The 17326-nt window shown below is 37.0% G+C and overlaps 1 protein-coding gene across 1 annotated transcript; it reads right to left on the reverse strand.

Moving 5' to 3' along the window:
- Positions 1-548: 548 nt before the first annotated feature.
- On the reverse strand, positions 549-6541 carry LOC145102066 (helicase-like transcription factor CHR28). The gene is made up of 12 exons (XM_079039400.1): positions 6354-6541; positions 6077-6253; positions 5675-5765; positions 4511-5544; positions 4332-4403; positions 3718-3795; positions 2715-3627; positions 2504-2634; positions 2165-2386; positions 1523-2065; positions 1170-1379; positions 549-1092 (listed from the first exon to the last, which is right to left on the reverse strand). Exons 2-12 carry the CDS (start codon positions 6218-6220, stop codon positions 988-990), a joined length of 3543 nt encoding a protein of 1180 aa, XP_078895526.1. The 5' UTR covers positions 6221-6253; positions 6354-6541; the 3' UTR covers positions 549-987.
- Between the last annotated feature and the right edge of the window lie 10785 nt (positions 6542-17326).

Below are 17326 nucleotides of genomic sequence, written 5' to 3' on the forward strand. Positions count from 1 at the left end.
TTGGAAAAGATATTGGATGCAATTATCGTAAACAAGCCTAGAGTGGCATCAATCACCGAATACAGTCAGATACAATAAAGTAAACCCTAACTTTCATGAGTTACATTCACATTTTCAATTTTTCATTGATAAAAAGTGTTGTCGTTTTACCCAAACTTAAAGATACACTTTATTATTCAATAAAATAGAATCATAAGAAACTAAAAATCTTGATGGAATATTAATGTATATATTTTACAAGATGCCTATTCTCGTATACACAAAAGACGGATAATGACCTCCATTATCTTCCTTTTATCTTTACACAAGTTGCAAACCACTTACTTTTATGATTTACTAAGGATGATATGCCAGTACATTTTCACCTTTTTGGTTATGACCAAAAATAATTACAAATTTTAATTCTATTAACATCAATACAAACACTACCATGTCATGTCTTGCATAACGAGACTTAAATGATATTTCCCCTAAGTTATAAAAAATACATCAAGAAACGTAATATAATAAAATAAGTGAAAACAAACAAAAGAAAGGAAAACTGAACATGTTCACCCAAAAACCCGCTATCTTTACCTGATGTAAATATACCATTTGAGTTCAAATATCCATATCTCTATACAACTTAGCAACACTTTCCAAAATGAATTCAATCTTTCTATAATCCTCCTAACCAACAACTATCAAGAAAAACCTTTTTTCAACTGTACTCAATTCCGCTTATGTTAATAAAGAGAATATACTGTAAGTCAAATTCCAAGATAAAGAGAAAATACTCAACACAACACTTGCATCATGTCATCAACCATGTTGATATAATCAGTACAACAAAACAAAGTTGTATGTGTATTTGTATTTGTTTTTGTATTTGTATTTGTTGTACCACATTATATATTGATGGCATGAAAGCAGTGATTATATTCAGTATTTACTCGGGTTGATATATCTATCAAGGGAAACCAAAACCATAAAGAACCTTGATTTTGATTATGCTTGGAATAGGTATTTTAAGTCATCCACTGTCAGCCGCGTCTGACTGCTACCAGTCTCATCCTCCCCAAACGCAGACGAGACCATCTCTCTCTTTTTTTGCTGCAATGCAAAAACCCAAGGGTATTTTAGTAATTTCAATAGATTTACCTATCAGAGAGTAAGTATAATATTAACACCTGAAGAGCTAATATGCGGTCTTCAACCGTATCTTTAACAGTCAACCGTAAAACTGAAACCGGACGAGTCTGGCCTATCCTGTGAGCTCTATCAATTGCTTGATCTTCGGTTGTTGGGTTCCACCATAAATCCAAAAGAAGCACATGACAAGCTGCCACCATGTTTAATCCAAGACTTGCAGCTTTCAAAGACATGATCATAACACTAACCTACAAAAGTCAACAATTTTTCTCAACTTATTTTCAAGATATATATATATATATATATATATATATATATATATATATATATATATATATATATATATATATATATATATATAAAAGTTGGTTGCTGTTTCTTCCCAACAAACCTCTGGAAGAGTGTTGAAATCTTTGACAGCTTTATCTCGGGCAAGAACAGACATGGTCCCATCGAGTCTTCGGTAACCAATGGAAGAATCTTTCAAACAAGCTTCAAGCAAATCCAGCATTCTTGTCCACTGTGAGAAAACTATTGCTTTTTCTCTCACAACCACGGTTTCTTTCACATTAAGATCTAAATCATTTGAACATTGAATCTCTTTTGGTTTAGCGATATTTGTAAGGACATCAACTGCAGCCTTGATTTTTGAGGAATCGAGTGCCTCAGCAGCCTCGATGTTTGATGAACTAACTGATCCACTTGATGAACACTGCTCGAGAGGCTCGGGTTTCACTGAAGTAGAAGAATCAAGGGTGTTATGGTCACCGAGAGAAATCCTGAGGGTGGATTTTGAAAATACTGATGATGTGTTGAGGATGACTTTGCATTTTGGAGATGGGCATTGACTGTCGTCACTTGAAAGATGCTCAAGAATGCATTGGTTGCAGAAGACATGCTCACAAGTTGTCACCACAGCATCTTCAGGTGGATCCTGTGGAACATATAATAATAATTTTGAATATCATGAAAAATAAAAGTATCAATAAATAAAATAGCGAAACACCAATAAAAAAAGATGTAATGTGCGTACACTGCATATGCTGCAAATGGCTAATGAAGCTTCCAAACAATTTAGGAGACGAACTCGTTTTTCAGGAGGAAGTTTTTTGGCCTTATCAAGAGATGACTTCCACTCAGAGTTTGAACTGCATCCTCTAACAAGTAGAGGGTGATCACAAGCTTGTCTGAGGCGCAATAACATCAACAATATGTTTACATAATTCTGTTTCACAGTTCCAGCAGCTGCATATTCCTGACACAATGCATCAAACCTTCATGTCAAATATTGGAAGGATATAATTATCAAATAAATGAAAGTATAACCCTAATAAATATAGAGAAGAAAAAAGATAAATATAAACAAACATACTGCAAACTGAGCCCGGGATTCAGATTCAAGCCTGCAATAGAAATCTCGTTCCTCAGCTGTGAATTCCACTTTCTTGAGATTAATGGTCTTGGGTGGAAGAGAGATAATTGGTTCTCCATCAAGGAGTGTAGCTGATGAAATTACATAAGAAACCAAGAAACAGATTAAGAGCATATTCTTTCAAAGTGAAAGTTTTAGGAATGTCTGTTACCTTTTGTGCGCCTAAGCATAATAGTCTTCAAGACAGCTTGTAACTTCCTATAACCAGTTCCAGGACTTCTTTGAATAGGGCCTTTGATTTGTGAGCAGAATGATTTATATACAGCATACGGATCATATCTCAAGAATCTAAAGTAACTATAAAGATCATCAATGGCATTCTGAATAGGAGTCCCTGATAAACACCACCTACGTTTAGCTCTAAGTCCCCAACAAGCCCTAGCTACTTGTGTCCTGTGATTCTTGATACTCTGTGCCTCATCTAAAACCACCCTAAACCACCTCACCTTGGCAAGAGGACGTGCAAGAGACTCAAACAGCTCATTGTCCATACTACCCTTTTTGTCCTTTTTAGAACCTTTTTTAGAGCTAGGAGGGTATTTTCTTTTCTTACTAGGTGAAAGCCCAACAGGAGGGTAATCACTTCGCCTCTTTGTTTCGTCTTCTTCTTCATCAACAAGTGGCTGTTTTGGAACCTCCATGCTTACAATTGCATATGTGGTAAGGACAACATCGTACTTTGCTAATTCTGAAGGGTCTTTTGTTCTGTTTGCACCATGGTAGACTAAAACAGAGAGATTAGCTTGGCTTGTTACTTTGTTATGCAACTCATCATTCCATTGGCGAAGAACACTGGTAGGGCATACAACAAGAGTCCCTGCTGCTGGCCTACTTTTTGTCAAAGAAGAAGTGTTTTTAAGATCGATTGGAGTCTCACTCCCTTTAATTTCCAAATTGTTTTTTTTCTTGGATTTATCAAGCTCAGTGACATCATCATCCTCGTCATCATCATCTAGGTTTAAAGTTTCTGTTTCTATCTTTTTCACTTCAGTGGTTCGGACACTAGAAGATGGAGACCTTTCCTTTAGAATAAGAGCAATTGTTGATATAGTTTTACCAAGTCCCTGTGAGAGAGCAATCATACAGTAGACACAAATTAGATTCAATGTAATTGAAAAGGTTAAAATTGTAAATAGACAATTAGGGTAGGCCACCTGGTCATCAGCAAGGATTCCTCCAAAGCAGTGCATGCTTTTAGTCTCTTTCTGTACCATCCATGACAAGGCAATTCGCTGTCAAATAATTCATTGTAAAGTTAAAATTCCAAATCCTCATGACCAAAAAAAACTCATAAAAATCAAGGATTTTTATTTATATATCATTACTCTAACAAACAGAAGAATCATCTACTATGCCAAAGGAGTTGGCCATATATAAGAGTGTGTGAATAGACATCATTTAATTCCCCAAGTCCAAATCAGTTCAACTTGTCATGTTTTCTTTTGGGTTCATGGTTAAAAGTTTCTTTTTTCCATTTTTACCTAACCAGGATAGTTTATCTTCTGGCTGTTACTATGTCACCTCATCAAGTTTTGGGAGCATGGATATAACTAAGGTTTCATAACAAGATACTTTAGTTGACTCTATTGTAGCCTTTTTGTGAATGAATACGCATTTTATTCATTCCACCTGCAGTGCTAATGAAGTTGTGTCTTTTCCTAAGTATAATGTTATACAAAAAATCAACAACTATAAGTAAATTTTTATGTAACCAGACATTTATAAGAAGTCTTCACACTAAATTAAAACCATGTGCATAGCTCCAAACCTGATGTCTCAAAAGTGAAACCACCAATGAACCATCTGGTGCAGATGCCTCTGACTTTGGCTGGGAAAGATCCTGCAGTTGGACAACACCAAATTCATCAAAGTAAACACTTAAAGAAAAAGCAATTTCAAATTTTAAGATGACATGATTCATGAATATGATTATGAATTACTACTCACCTGCAATGCAACCCGATAAATAACCTGCTCATCATTTGCCTTGATCCTTGCATTGTTATATCCCATGTGGGTTGGAGGAACACCAATTGAAGACCTATGGATAGGTGGTCTCAAATCCACTGGAGAAGGTTTCCTGGGTGCAGGTTCACTCATATCTTCTAGAATACATATGTCAGGATCATCAACATCAATGTATGTAACATGACCCATTTTTGGAGGCATAGAACCCATACTACTAAATGCAGCAAATTTACTCTCTTTCTTGATTGAAGTATCATGATGGATAAAAGATTGTGAAGGTGTTTGCATAACATGATCCTTTCTTAAAAAAGGCACAACACGGGGTAATGTGGGAAGTGAAAAATCATGTGATGTTGCTGATCGGTTGTTCATTGAGAAGGGCCCATTGTTTGTCCTCTCCATTATAGAAACAATTTGTCTTCTATTTAGCATCTTACCAGAGAAATGATTTCCATTTGTAGACACTTTAGCAGGTGTGTCTGATGAGCTTTCACTGCTTGGTAAACAAGCAATACCACTTTTGGCACTTGCATATTGCTCAATACCAGAGTTTTGATACTCATTGGATGCAATCTTATCACTAAAAAACATTCCATTATTATAAATCACAGATGGGTCGTTTCTGTATAGCCTTGAAGATTCACCATCTGGGCTGCAGAGAAGGTCAGAATATCCACTTACATCAATAAATGGGACCTCTGGTGTTGTAGAAAGGTTTGCAAAATCAGTTATCCCAGAATTATCCATTAATTGGTGATTACCATCATCATCACTAATACCGAAGCTCCCACCTTCAGTAGCTCTCTCAAAGTTAGTTTCCCTATTGTCATAGTGCCTAGATGATGAAAAATCACTTGGTGGAACTGGCATCCCCCAATCAGCAGGGAGAAAGTGCATGGAGGAGACAGCTGGCAAAGGCTCCACTTTTGTCAACCCATAATTAACAGTCTGCCTCTCACAATCAGATGAACCACTTGAACAAACAGTTCTAGAAGCTGAAGCTTCTGAGTGATCTGAAGGGAAAAGAGCAAGTGATTAATGACTGAGTTATAAGTTATAACACATATTTTGAAGCCAAAAATCTAGAAAACACTTCACATGTCAAATGAAATCATAAGTTTGTTCATGAGGAGAAAAGATTACCATCATGGATTTGGGATTGTTCATTAGCACCAACATTTGAAGCTGACTCGTTACAGAGTGCAATGCTTAAAGAAGGATCCACCAATCCACTCTGAAAAATATATATCAGATTATAAGTTTGAAACTGTACGAGAGACAAATAACCCCCTAAAGAAACTCCCCATATCTGAAATAGTAGCCTACTAGTTCCAATCGTAGAAAGCCTTAATGAACATGACCATATCAGTCCATTCATAATCAGAAAATGTTACAGCAACACATTAGAATGATATCTAGTTTATCGACACAAATTTACAAAATCATACATATGCAAAATAGACTAACTTACATGCTAACAATGATTCAAACGATCACACTCCAAATCACTTAATTTCATATAATAAATCAACGAATGAAACTCACCTGGGAAGAATCATCGGGACGGTCTTCGTCAAGAATACTTAAAAACGATTCAATGTCCATGCTCAGCGCACCATCATCCGCGCCTAATTCAGTATCATCATCATCATGCCATTCAAAGGGGGTACCGCCGTTTGTCATCATCATCACAACCCCAAAATCATGCAATCCTTCAAAACCCTAATTTTTTCCGCGGTTGTTAGTGATACAATAATACTTAAAGTTATGATTGTTATCACTTGAAATCCCCCTACTGCTATAAACGAAAAATCCAAAGAACCTCAAATTCGCCCTCGATTTGCCCTAATTCTGGCGATCAATCAAAAATCGTCTCGATATGTACGTATGTGGAGGGGGTTTTTTGTGAAATCAGCAAGAAAGTTCTTTGGAGCTTCTGGGTGAGGTATGTATGTGCGACTTTTTCCCATCGTTGAAGGTTATAGATTTGGAATCAACGCGTGACTTTTGCGGTTTTTCTTAGCTTTTCCTTTATTTTATTTGGCGGTGAAGGTTTTGAGTATATCTTTATAGATTAGTTAAGGGTATTACTTATTCTACTCTCTTTGCATATGCTAAAGGGTGATGCTAAAACTTTATTTTAAAATAATCGAGTTCTTTTATTGTAAAGGTTATAAGGGTCGAGGGAGTGGTGCGGCATGAAGAGATAGATAGATGAGGTATAGTTGGTATCTTCATGAATATCATTTTGAAGTGTGTGGTACCGCATGAATATGTGCATTTAGGAGGTTAGTGAACCCACTCCACCTCTTAAAGTCTAGCCATTGGGTAGTTGTAAGTTTAGTGAACCCACTCCACCTCTTAAAGTCTAGCCATTGGGTAGTTGTAAGTTTTGTATATCAGTGTCAAAACAATTTTGATAACAAAGATTGAATTGAGGATCATGGATCTAGCATTACAAACAACTAAAACAACCATGGATCGAGGTGTAACGAAATACCTTTCATTTGACAAGTGTTGTTGTAACACCCGGTTTTGAAAGTATTCGATTTTGTCTTCAGAGACCAAGGGTATAAGCGTAATTTGACGATTTGATATTTTATGGGTCTCGGGTCTTATACGGAAGGTTGTAGAGCTCGGGTGTGGAGCTGGGAACGTAGGGTTTCTCACCACCTTTGTGTGGATATGAAGTTCACAGGAAATGGACTTATAATGAGGAAGTTATAGTACTTTGGGGGTATTGGCATTATTAGTCCTTAGTGGAGACAAGTGACAAGGAAGGTGGCCAACACAAGGGTACGCCCAACTTAAGCTGGGGTACGCCCAACGTAGAGGGGATGAGGAGTCGCAGGTGTTGGAGGCGTACGCTCAGAGTCCCTAAACCCTAATTTTTAGGGTTGGCTCACTATTTAAAGCACCTTAAGTCCAAGGGGGTGCGCCTCCCTTTCATTCTCATAGCCTTAAACCCTAATTTCGAGTGGTAGCTTCATCCAAGAGTGTTGTGAGCTTTGTGGGTGCATTTTGGGTGGTTTTTGGTGCATTTTAAGAAGATGGAACTTGTTGCAAAGATGGGAATCAAGGATGAGCTTGTGGATTTAGCATTTGGGACTCATTCTCATCTTGATGAAGGTATAAAGCTTTGATCTTGATCAGTTATCTTCTTAGATCTCTTAGAGTGAGTTTTTGGACCATTTTGGTCCAAAGGTGGAAGCTTTAAGGGTCAATCCGATTTCTAAGACTTAGAGTTGCCACTCTCAGTGTTAAATGAGTCCCTAAGGCAGAAAGTTGTCGTATTTGAGGTCTTAATGGGTTCGTGCATAAGTTAAGACCATTTCCGTGGAAGTAGATTATCATTTTTGGAGTTTGAGCTTATTTGGGTCATGCAAAGCCATCAAGGAAGCAACTTTATGGTTTAAGACGTTGAAGAGGACTTGGATCTGCAATTGTAGCTTCTGGAGTGGAGTATTAAGCACTTAATGGAAAAGTAGCTTAACAGAGGAGTACGTTGGGCGTACATGCAGGTACACGCAACGTACACTCCATTCATCCAGTACGCCTAGCGTACAGAAGAGTACGCTCCGCATACTCATCAGTTATAGGTTTGGTGTGTTTTGGGCCTCGGGTTGGGCCAAGCAATGAACTTTGTGTTTTGGGACCCTGTTGGGCCATTAGGTTTGGATTGATATTTATTTGTAAAGGCCCATTATGGTTTTGAGCCCAATTTGGAATTGGGCCATTAAAGAACTTATGGACATTAGAGTGTTGGGCTTTTGTTTTGGGTTTGGGCCTTAGTTTTGGATCATATTGGGCCATGGGTAGAATGTTCATTTTACCCCATGCATGGACTAAGGATTTTGGTATGGGACCTAATCGCTAATTGGGTATATTGTTTGGTGGTGACAGCTCGGGAAGCTGGCGGGGCAGCAACTAAGGAGTTCATGCAGGAAGCTTCTACAATGCGAGGTGATTCTTCTTACCATACCAATGGGTCTAAGGCACCAAGGCCGACCCATTTTATGATAGTTTGTATACTGTTCTGTAGAGGTGTGTGATATATTTATGTAGTGATACGTGGTAGAGATAGCTTTTATAGCTGATGGTAGAGATAGCCTTTGTGGCTAATGGTAGAGATAGCCTTTGTGGCTAACGGTAGAGATAGCCTTTGAGGCTAACGGTAGAGATAGCCTTTGGGGCTAACAGTAGAGATAGCTTTATAGTTTATTAATATGTGATATGTGGTAGAGGTAGCTTTTATAACTAATTGATATGTATTATGTGGTAGAGGTAGCTTTTATAGCTAATTGATATGTGGTATGCGGTAAAGATAGCTTTATAGCTAATTGATATGTGATATGTGGTAGAGATAGCTTGTATAGCTAATATGATATGTGATATGTGTTATGTGGATTGTGTGTGGGGTATGCTCTGGGGGACTCACTAAGCTTTGTGCCTACGGTTTACAGTTTTGGTTTCAGGTATCATCGATTTGGAAACGAAGAGCTCAGATGGATTGCAGTGCACACACCTATGATTTCCGTAATGATTGATTTTGGGATAAAATTTAATAAATGTTTTACTTAATTATGATTTGAAATGTTTGAAATAAATGGTATCAATGTTTTAGTTACATTAAAGATGAAATTTTTACCCTTGGTTTTTGAGTCGTTACAGTTGTTACGATTCTTGAATGAACAAGAGTCCAATGTAGTTGTAAGAACCCAAAAATTAAAAAGATTTGACTTTAGGTGAATAATTGACCAAAATGGCAGTTTGGTCATTTAGAGGAATTTCATAAATTGAGAAGATGTAACTTCATGAAATGAGTCGATATAAGTCTAAGTCACTTTTATAAGATGACATAAATGAGTTCAAGAGAGCAAATGCAAGAGATTGTGTAGTTAGACTATAAACGGTAAATTGGAAATTTTATGCTTTTTAAGCCAAGTTTGTGACTTAATAGTTTAAGACATGTAAGTAGTTAATCCGAGGTGACTTAATGGAGTTGTAGAACTCATCCTCACCTTCATGTGGATAAAAAGATCATTGGAAATGGGTTTAAAACAAAGAAGTAATGAGTGTTATAAGTTAGAAGAAAAATAGTCCCAAAACTGGAAATGAATCAGCTAAAGAGCTGCTAAATTGCAGGCATTGCGGCGCAATAAGGAGTTTACCATAGCACGAGGGGCGAAGCGGTAAAATGGTCAAAAGTCTCGTCGTAAGAAGAAGGAGATGTACTTTGCACCGCGGCGTGGTAATATGGGTTACCAGCGCGTAGTAATATGGGCTACTGCAACGTGGTAATATGGGTCACCGTGGCATGGTGGCGAAATAGGATGTTATAAGGGAAAAGCATAGTGACTCGTTTAGAGGGAGACCATAATCTAATTAGGCACACCATGATGCAATAGACATGCAATCACCACTCGGTTATGCAAATCAAATAACAAATTTAAATAAGTTAAGGGTTCATTTATGAATGAGATAATATGAGCTAGAGATAGAGGATTGCAAGGATTAACATCATTTCCCTCTTAAGGTAATGATTTCTTCCTTTTATGAAGCTTTAAGCTTTAATGTGAAATTGTTAAATTGATTATATTGTTTGCATTAATCGACCTGTATCTCGATTTGTATGTTATTGAGAGTGTTTAGAAGCTTTGAACAAGCTTTATATGTGATTTCCAAGGTGAAATCCATATACATATAAGTTGGGGTTTCAAACCCTAACTTGTGAGGAACATGAGTTAATGCAATAGAGTTTAGAGTGTAATGAATTAGGTAGTATGGGATGATTAGTTCATGGGGTGTAATAGATTTGCAAATAGAAAACGAGATGCTAGAATTATGATCAATGGAGTAATCTTTTGATATGGATAGTGATTAGTTTCTTAATGGGATAAGACAAATTCTAAGGAACTTGACATGTTGTATGAATAGGCTTTGAGCAAAGAAGATGGATCAAGTTGCATCAATTGAAGATTTGAAGCCAAGGGTAGTTAGTTTTCACTAACTAACATGGTGAGTTATAACTCTCTCTCTCTCTCTCTCACTAGATTATGATTATATTTTTTTAGTCTTATGTATTCATGTCTTAATACAAGTGAGATTATGTTAAATACCCATAAGACATCAGAAGAATATAGACCATGAATGTAAAATTAGATGTAAATAGTATTATGTTAAATACCTATAAGCTAATATATGAAAAACATAGTATGATTATATGAATTATAGTATATTGCATGAGTATGTATGCATGGTACATGTCAGTGACATAATGTTAAATACCCACATTACATTAGATGAAGATAAGGTATGAATGTATGGCTAGACGCTAATGGTATTGTAGTAAATACCCACATGTTATTAGATGAAGATTTAGATTAAGTGCTTAATGAATTAAGTACTTGATTGATAGTAGAATATTTCTTAAGGGAATCATGAGATAAAATGTTATGTAACAAGTGATGTGTAAGACCATCGGTAGATCATAACATTCACATGAAAGATTATGAGAATATCGAAAGATGATTCCTTTGGGAATGAGATTATGATTCCTTCAGGAATGAAATTATGATTCCTTCAAGAATGAGATTATGATTCCTTCGAGAATGAGATTATGATTCCTACGGGAATGAGATTATGATTCCTTCAGGAATGTAGATAGATGATTCCTATGGGAATAAAATTATGTGTTGTTAGAGAAGGTTGAGAAAGGGGTTCCATTTAGTAAGAAAGTTCTTCTAAAGAACCTTGATATATAATTTGTGAGGAATTAATTGTAGAGGATATGTAAGGGATCTTTGTAATCTGCTAAGGATTCATGAAAATAGATGTTGCTAAAGGATCTGCGAAGGATCAAAGTGTAGGGACTGTGTAACATCCAGTTTCGGGATGTTTCTTATTTCGAGATTGTGGACCGTAATTCAATTATGTAAAGGCATTGGGCTTCAAGTTAATAGAGTTTAGACCCTATCGGATGTTGATAATGTTGGTTAAGTGATTAAATACCTTGAATTATGCTTTGAAGTAAAAGGGTAAAATGGGAAAAGTAATATTTCAGGCTTCTTGCATGGATTATGGTTTTATTTCAACATGTATTAAGTCAAAAGTAATTAGATTGGGTTTTGGGGCTTGCGCAAGTTCCTTGAATACATGGTGACCAAAAGAGGAATAGAAGCAAGTCCGGAGCAAATAAAAGTCATCATCAATTTAAGATCCCCATCATCGATGAAGGATATGTATAGACTAACAGGAAAAGTAGCAGCAGTGAATAGGTTTATCTCAAGATCCTCAGAAAGGTGCAAGCCTTTCTATCATATCTTGAAGAAGAACAAAAGATTTGAGTGGAGTAAAGAACACAAAGATGCTTTTCAGGAACTTAAAATTTATTTAAGCTTTGCACCCTTGCTAGTGAAACCACTAGATGGGGAACCACTCCTATACCTTTCAGTATCCTCTAACATTGTAAGTGCACTTTTAGCCACGGATATCAATGGGGATCAACATCCCATATACTATGTAAGTAAAAGTCTCCTAGATCCTAAAACCAGGTATTCCCATCTTGAAACACTAATACTTGCATTAATAACTACTTCTACAAAATTAAGACACTATTTTGAAACACATAGTATACATGTAAGAACTTATTACCCCGTCAAGAATGTTATACGAAAACCAGAGATGTCAGGTAGGATGGCAAAGTGTTCCGTGAAGCTAAGCACATATGACATTAAATATGAACCAATATCAGCAATAAAGCCACAAGCACTAACAGACTTTGTGGTTGATTTCAATAATGATCTACAACCTGAAGTAGAATTGGAAAGCAAGGAACTCTAAAAAGAAGAAAGCATGGGAATATGGACACTCTTCACTGAGGGATCCTTGAACTTTTTAGAGGAACAGGCCTATGGGTCATACTAAAATTGCCACAGGGGGGGCATCATACCCCAGTCATTCAGCTGTGAATTCGATGCAACCAACAATGAAACTAAATACAAAGCATTGATCATGGGATTACAGCTATCCAATGATCTTCAAATCAAGGATCTCCAGGTACTTGTTGAGTCCTTATTATTAACTAATCATTTTAGTGGATCCTATACAGTAAAAGCCAAAAGACAAGCACTATACCTCCAAATCGTCAAAAAGATGGCATCTGAATTCGAAGCTTTCAGCCTAAGCCAAGTTCCTAGAGAATAAAATGTTGAGGCAGACGCACTAGCCAACCTAGGATCTTCCCTTAGTATCCCACCAGTAATCAGGATATCTATAACCCATATACTGATCCTAGCAATAGAAGATCCTTCTAACAAACCAGATGATCCCAATCACCATGACCAAACAACCAACGTCGCAATAATCGAGGATCCTAACTCTCAACCACTTCCTCAGGATCCTAATCATCGGATCCCAACATTCAGGATCCTCCGTTGCACTCCAAATCTTGGATCCAACCCATTGTGGAGTATCTCCAAAATGGCACAATTCCAAGAGAAGAGAAAAGTGACAGAGCATTCAAGATAAGGGTCTCACAATTTATGATGATTCAAGGAAAACTATACACAAAATCCATGGCAGGCCCATACCTAAAATGCTTAGAAGATCATGAAGCTGCAAAAGTCCTAAAATATATACACGAATGGGACTGTGGCAACCACACTAGGGGTAGATCCTTATGCTCCAAAACATTATGAACGGGATATTAGTGGCCACCAATGAAAAAGGGTGCTTTCCTGCATGTCCAAAGATGTGATGCTTGTATGAGACATAGCAACATCCTTCATAAACCACTAGAACCATTGCATCCTATCGTTTCCCCTTGGTCATTCATGAAATGGGGAATGGATATATTCGACAAGTTACTAAAAGCTTCTAGTGGAAAAGTGTTCATGTTGGTAATGACATACTACTTCTCGATATGGATAGAGGCTGAAGCCTTTGTTCAAGTATGAGATAAAGAAGTAGTCTCTTTTATCAAAATTAATATCCTGACCAGGTTCGGGATCCCCGTTGAGATCATATTCGATAATGGATCTCGGTTCATAAGCAAAAGGACTAGAGACTTTTGCAAAAGTTGGGGGATTAAAATGATAATGTCTACTCATGTTCACTCTCAAGCTAATGGTTAAGCTGAGTCCAACAATAAGATCATAGTCAACAATCTAAAGAATAGGTTAGATGAGAAAAAAGAAAGATGGGCATAGGAACTTACTTTCGTTCTATGGGCAGATAGGACCACTTCAAAGGAGGCCACTGACCAAACTCTATACTATTTGGTGTTTGGAACTGAAGCCATGATCCCTACTGAAGTAGTAATCACAACAGTAAGATATCAATTGCAAGATCAAGAAAACAACAATAGGATCCTAGCCCAGGATCTTGACACTATTGATAAATTCATGGATCTTTCCAAGATCCACATTGTTTCTCATCAACAAACGATCATTAAAGCATATACAAAGAACATTAAAGTCAGAAGGTTCCAGGTAGGTGACTTGGTACTTAAGAAACCATTCCAAAATAACAAGGATCCCAGTGCAGACAAATTGACACCTAAATGGGAAGGACAGTATCTCATTGATTCAAAAGCAGGAAAGGGGGCATATTGAATGGCTACCTTTGAAGGTAACATCCTACCAAGATCATGGAATGTTATCCATGTAAAATCATACTTCATGTAAGTTATGTTGATCATAAACAAACAAACTCTAGGTACACTCTCTCTACCCTCTACTTTTATCTTATTGTTTTTATTCTTCTGAAAGCCAATACTAACTTAAGCATCAGAGGGACGTTAGCCCACCCCTAAGCTAATGTCTGCTATGCACAGGGAATAAAGGATCCTAACACATAAGGATCCTAGCACCCAAGGATCCTGACACATAAATATCCTAACATTCGATGATCCCAACGTTGTAGGATCCTGACAATCGAGGATCTTAGCATGAAGGGATCCCGATGGATACATAATTATGTGATCTTGACGATTATAATATGCAATTATCAAAGTAACAATGAATAAAGATTAATCATCTCTCCTACGATTAAGGTTACTTCATACCCTCTAAGGTTTAAGGAGTTAATTACCTCGTTCATACGAGTTAAGGTTTCAATACCTCTCTTGGACGCATGAAATCTTACTATGGGATGTGAATATGGGGATCACTTCATGCTTTAGTGACCTGGAAACCCTGTTATTCCTGAACATATGTCAAGATCCTAATGTTTGAACATAAGGTTTATAACACTTACGTGTTACCCTAAGTTGGGATATTCCCCAATAACTTCATAAGGTTTATAGCACTTATGTGTTATCCTAAGTTGGGATCTTCCCCAGTGATTTCCTAAGGTTAATAACACTTACGTGTTATCCTAAGTTGGGATTTTCCCTAGTAAATTACTAAAATTTATAACACGGACGTGTTATCCTAAGTTGGGATTTTCCCCAATTACTTCCTAAATTTCATAACACTAATATGTTGGGGTTATCCCTAGAAGTCTGTTGAACATAATCGTGTTTTCAAAAGATAATATTTTTCCAGGAAACGTCTAAGGCTTATAGCATTATTACAATCAGGGATCCTCCCCACTTGCATTTGAAAATGGGATTATTCCCAGTTAATTTCTAAAGAGGGATCCTCCACAGTTCACTAAGTAGAAACTTAACAGAGATCTTTCAAGTAAGGATCCTTCCATGACTAATTCAAGGGATTGTGAACCATAAGGAGCACCAAGTTTTATCTATCCTTTAGAATCATATTTTCTACGTAATGTTCAAAGGTCTGTTGTCTTAAAAAGATCTTAACTATTTGAAGACTTCAATTTGATGACTAAATATTTTTAGGTTGTTCAGGGTTCTTTCTAAGATTCTGAATACGCAAGAATACCTAGAAGTCCTATTGCTATTAGCATATAAACTAACCATACGAACAAAAGGATATAAAACAACCATAGATCAAAGAAAGAGTTATACATCAATTCCATAAAAAATGAAAATTGTCTCGTACAAAGTCATGTTAAATATTTTTTTCTAATAGGCCTAGACCTTGGCTTGGTCATCATTGCCCGAGGTTTTCTTCTCCTCATTAGCCTTTGGCTACTGCCCCTTAGGATCCTCACTGGTCTTGACATGTTTGCCCTTTAATTCAGCTAGAGTTGCATGCCACTCGGCTAGGTTCCAGGATCTTATGTTGGCCATATCCTCAACTAATTTGATCTTGCCTTCCCAAACAGCCGTGACAACGCTAGCCTTCACTTCAGCGATCACCTATACTATCTCTACATCGTGCTCCTCCTCTTTCTCGACCTTTTCATTGCTCAGAAGTTCCACTTGTCTCAGGAGATCCTTGTTGGTCACCTTCCATATATTCTCTTGTTCCCTTAAATCTTGTTCAGCCTTTTCAGCCCGAATCCTCAAGTCTGTGGAGACATGATCAAAGACCTGTAACAAGAGTAACATCAGAAAGAATGAAAGGCAAAGCATAAGAAACAAAAGTAACACTAACACCTACAGCTTGAGAAAAGGAAACTAGCCTCTGAAGTGCATTCTCATCCCCCAGATTTTCCAAGCTCAAGCTCGTAGCTTCGAAAGTTTTCCTCTTCCGGGATCCCGAGGTCTTCATAGTCAGATCAATGTGGACCATTTTTGAGGAAAGGGAGGAGCTAGTCTTCTCTTTCTTCACAAATATTTGGCCACTTGACATAGCCGTATCAAGATCAGAAAGGGAGAAATGAGCATTGGCGCGTATGGTTTTAGATCATGGGAAAACCAAAGAAGTATTTAAAATTTCTCAAGACCAAAGATGAAAGTACTCAAGGATCCTTACTAGTAGCCATAGGGATGATAGCGATTGAGCATTCGTGATGATTGGAAGGATCGATCTTTATGTCCACTCAAACTCGGGCAAAGCAAGGAAGTTCCTGATCCTGTCTATGGTATCTTCAATGGGGGGAACTAAGTCGTCAAACTTGAAAGCTACAAAAAAAAATAATAAGTGTGAATATTAGGATCCTCGATGTAAAAATAAGAAACCCTACCCTTTTTAACCCAAGATTGAGGTAAAATATTTCCACCTAGAATCGAGTCATGTTTTACGAAAAAGTATCTTCCTTTCCAAGCACCATCATTATGCTTGAATTTTAGTACAAGAGTTGATCCGTCAGTTTTAACTTTCAACAGGAAATGGGAATTCCCAAAGGTAGAAAGGTTGTAAACATAAGCTAATTCATTTAGATCGATGTTGAGACCCATGGAGTGGTTCAGATTATCAATCCAATAAAGGATCATCCAAACTGCTGGCATGGCTTGAATATATGAAATCTTGGTAATTTCAAAAAATTCAGAAATGATTTCGGAAAAGGGATAAGTAAGGCCTAAGGTAAAGGGATACTCAGGAAAACAAACCCAAATGGAAGAAATAAAATCAGGTTGGATCTTGACATTGAAAGGTTTGAAAATAGTACTAACAGGAAAGGTTTCAATCGATCTCAAAGCTTCAATATTGTTGTCATCAAAGGTATAAATTCCCTCGTATTAAAGGATTTTTTGATCTACAAAATCATTATCATGTATAGCTATGATGTTTGCGTGAGAGCGAGCTCCTTTTTTGGCCATTTTTAGAAGAAAACAAAACTAGGAAGGGGAAAATAGGCAAAGATAGTACCTTCGAAGATATTCGATGAACTTCCAGAAGAAAAGATACGAGTAAGATGAGATTGAAAGTGAAAGGTCAAGCCTTAAAATATGATAATGTTTAAAACAGACTCTGCGTCAGCACGTAGCTCAGCATC

Source organism: Lactuca serriola, chromosome 4 (genome assembly GCF_051521515.1).
Source record: "Lactuca serriola cultivar US96UC23 chromosome 4, Lser_US96UC23_V15, whole genome shotgun sequence".
NCBI lineage: Eukaryota > Viridiplantae > Streptophyta > Magnoliopsida > Asterales > Asteraceae > Lactuca > Lactuca serriola.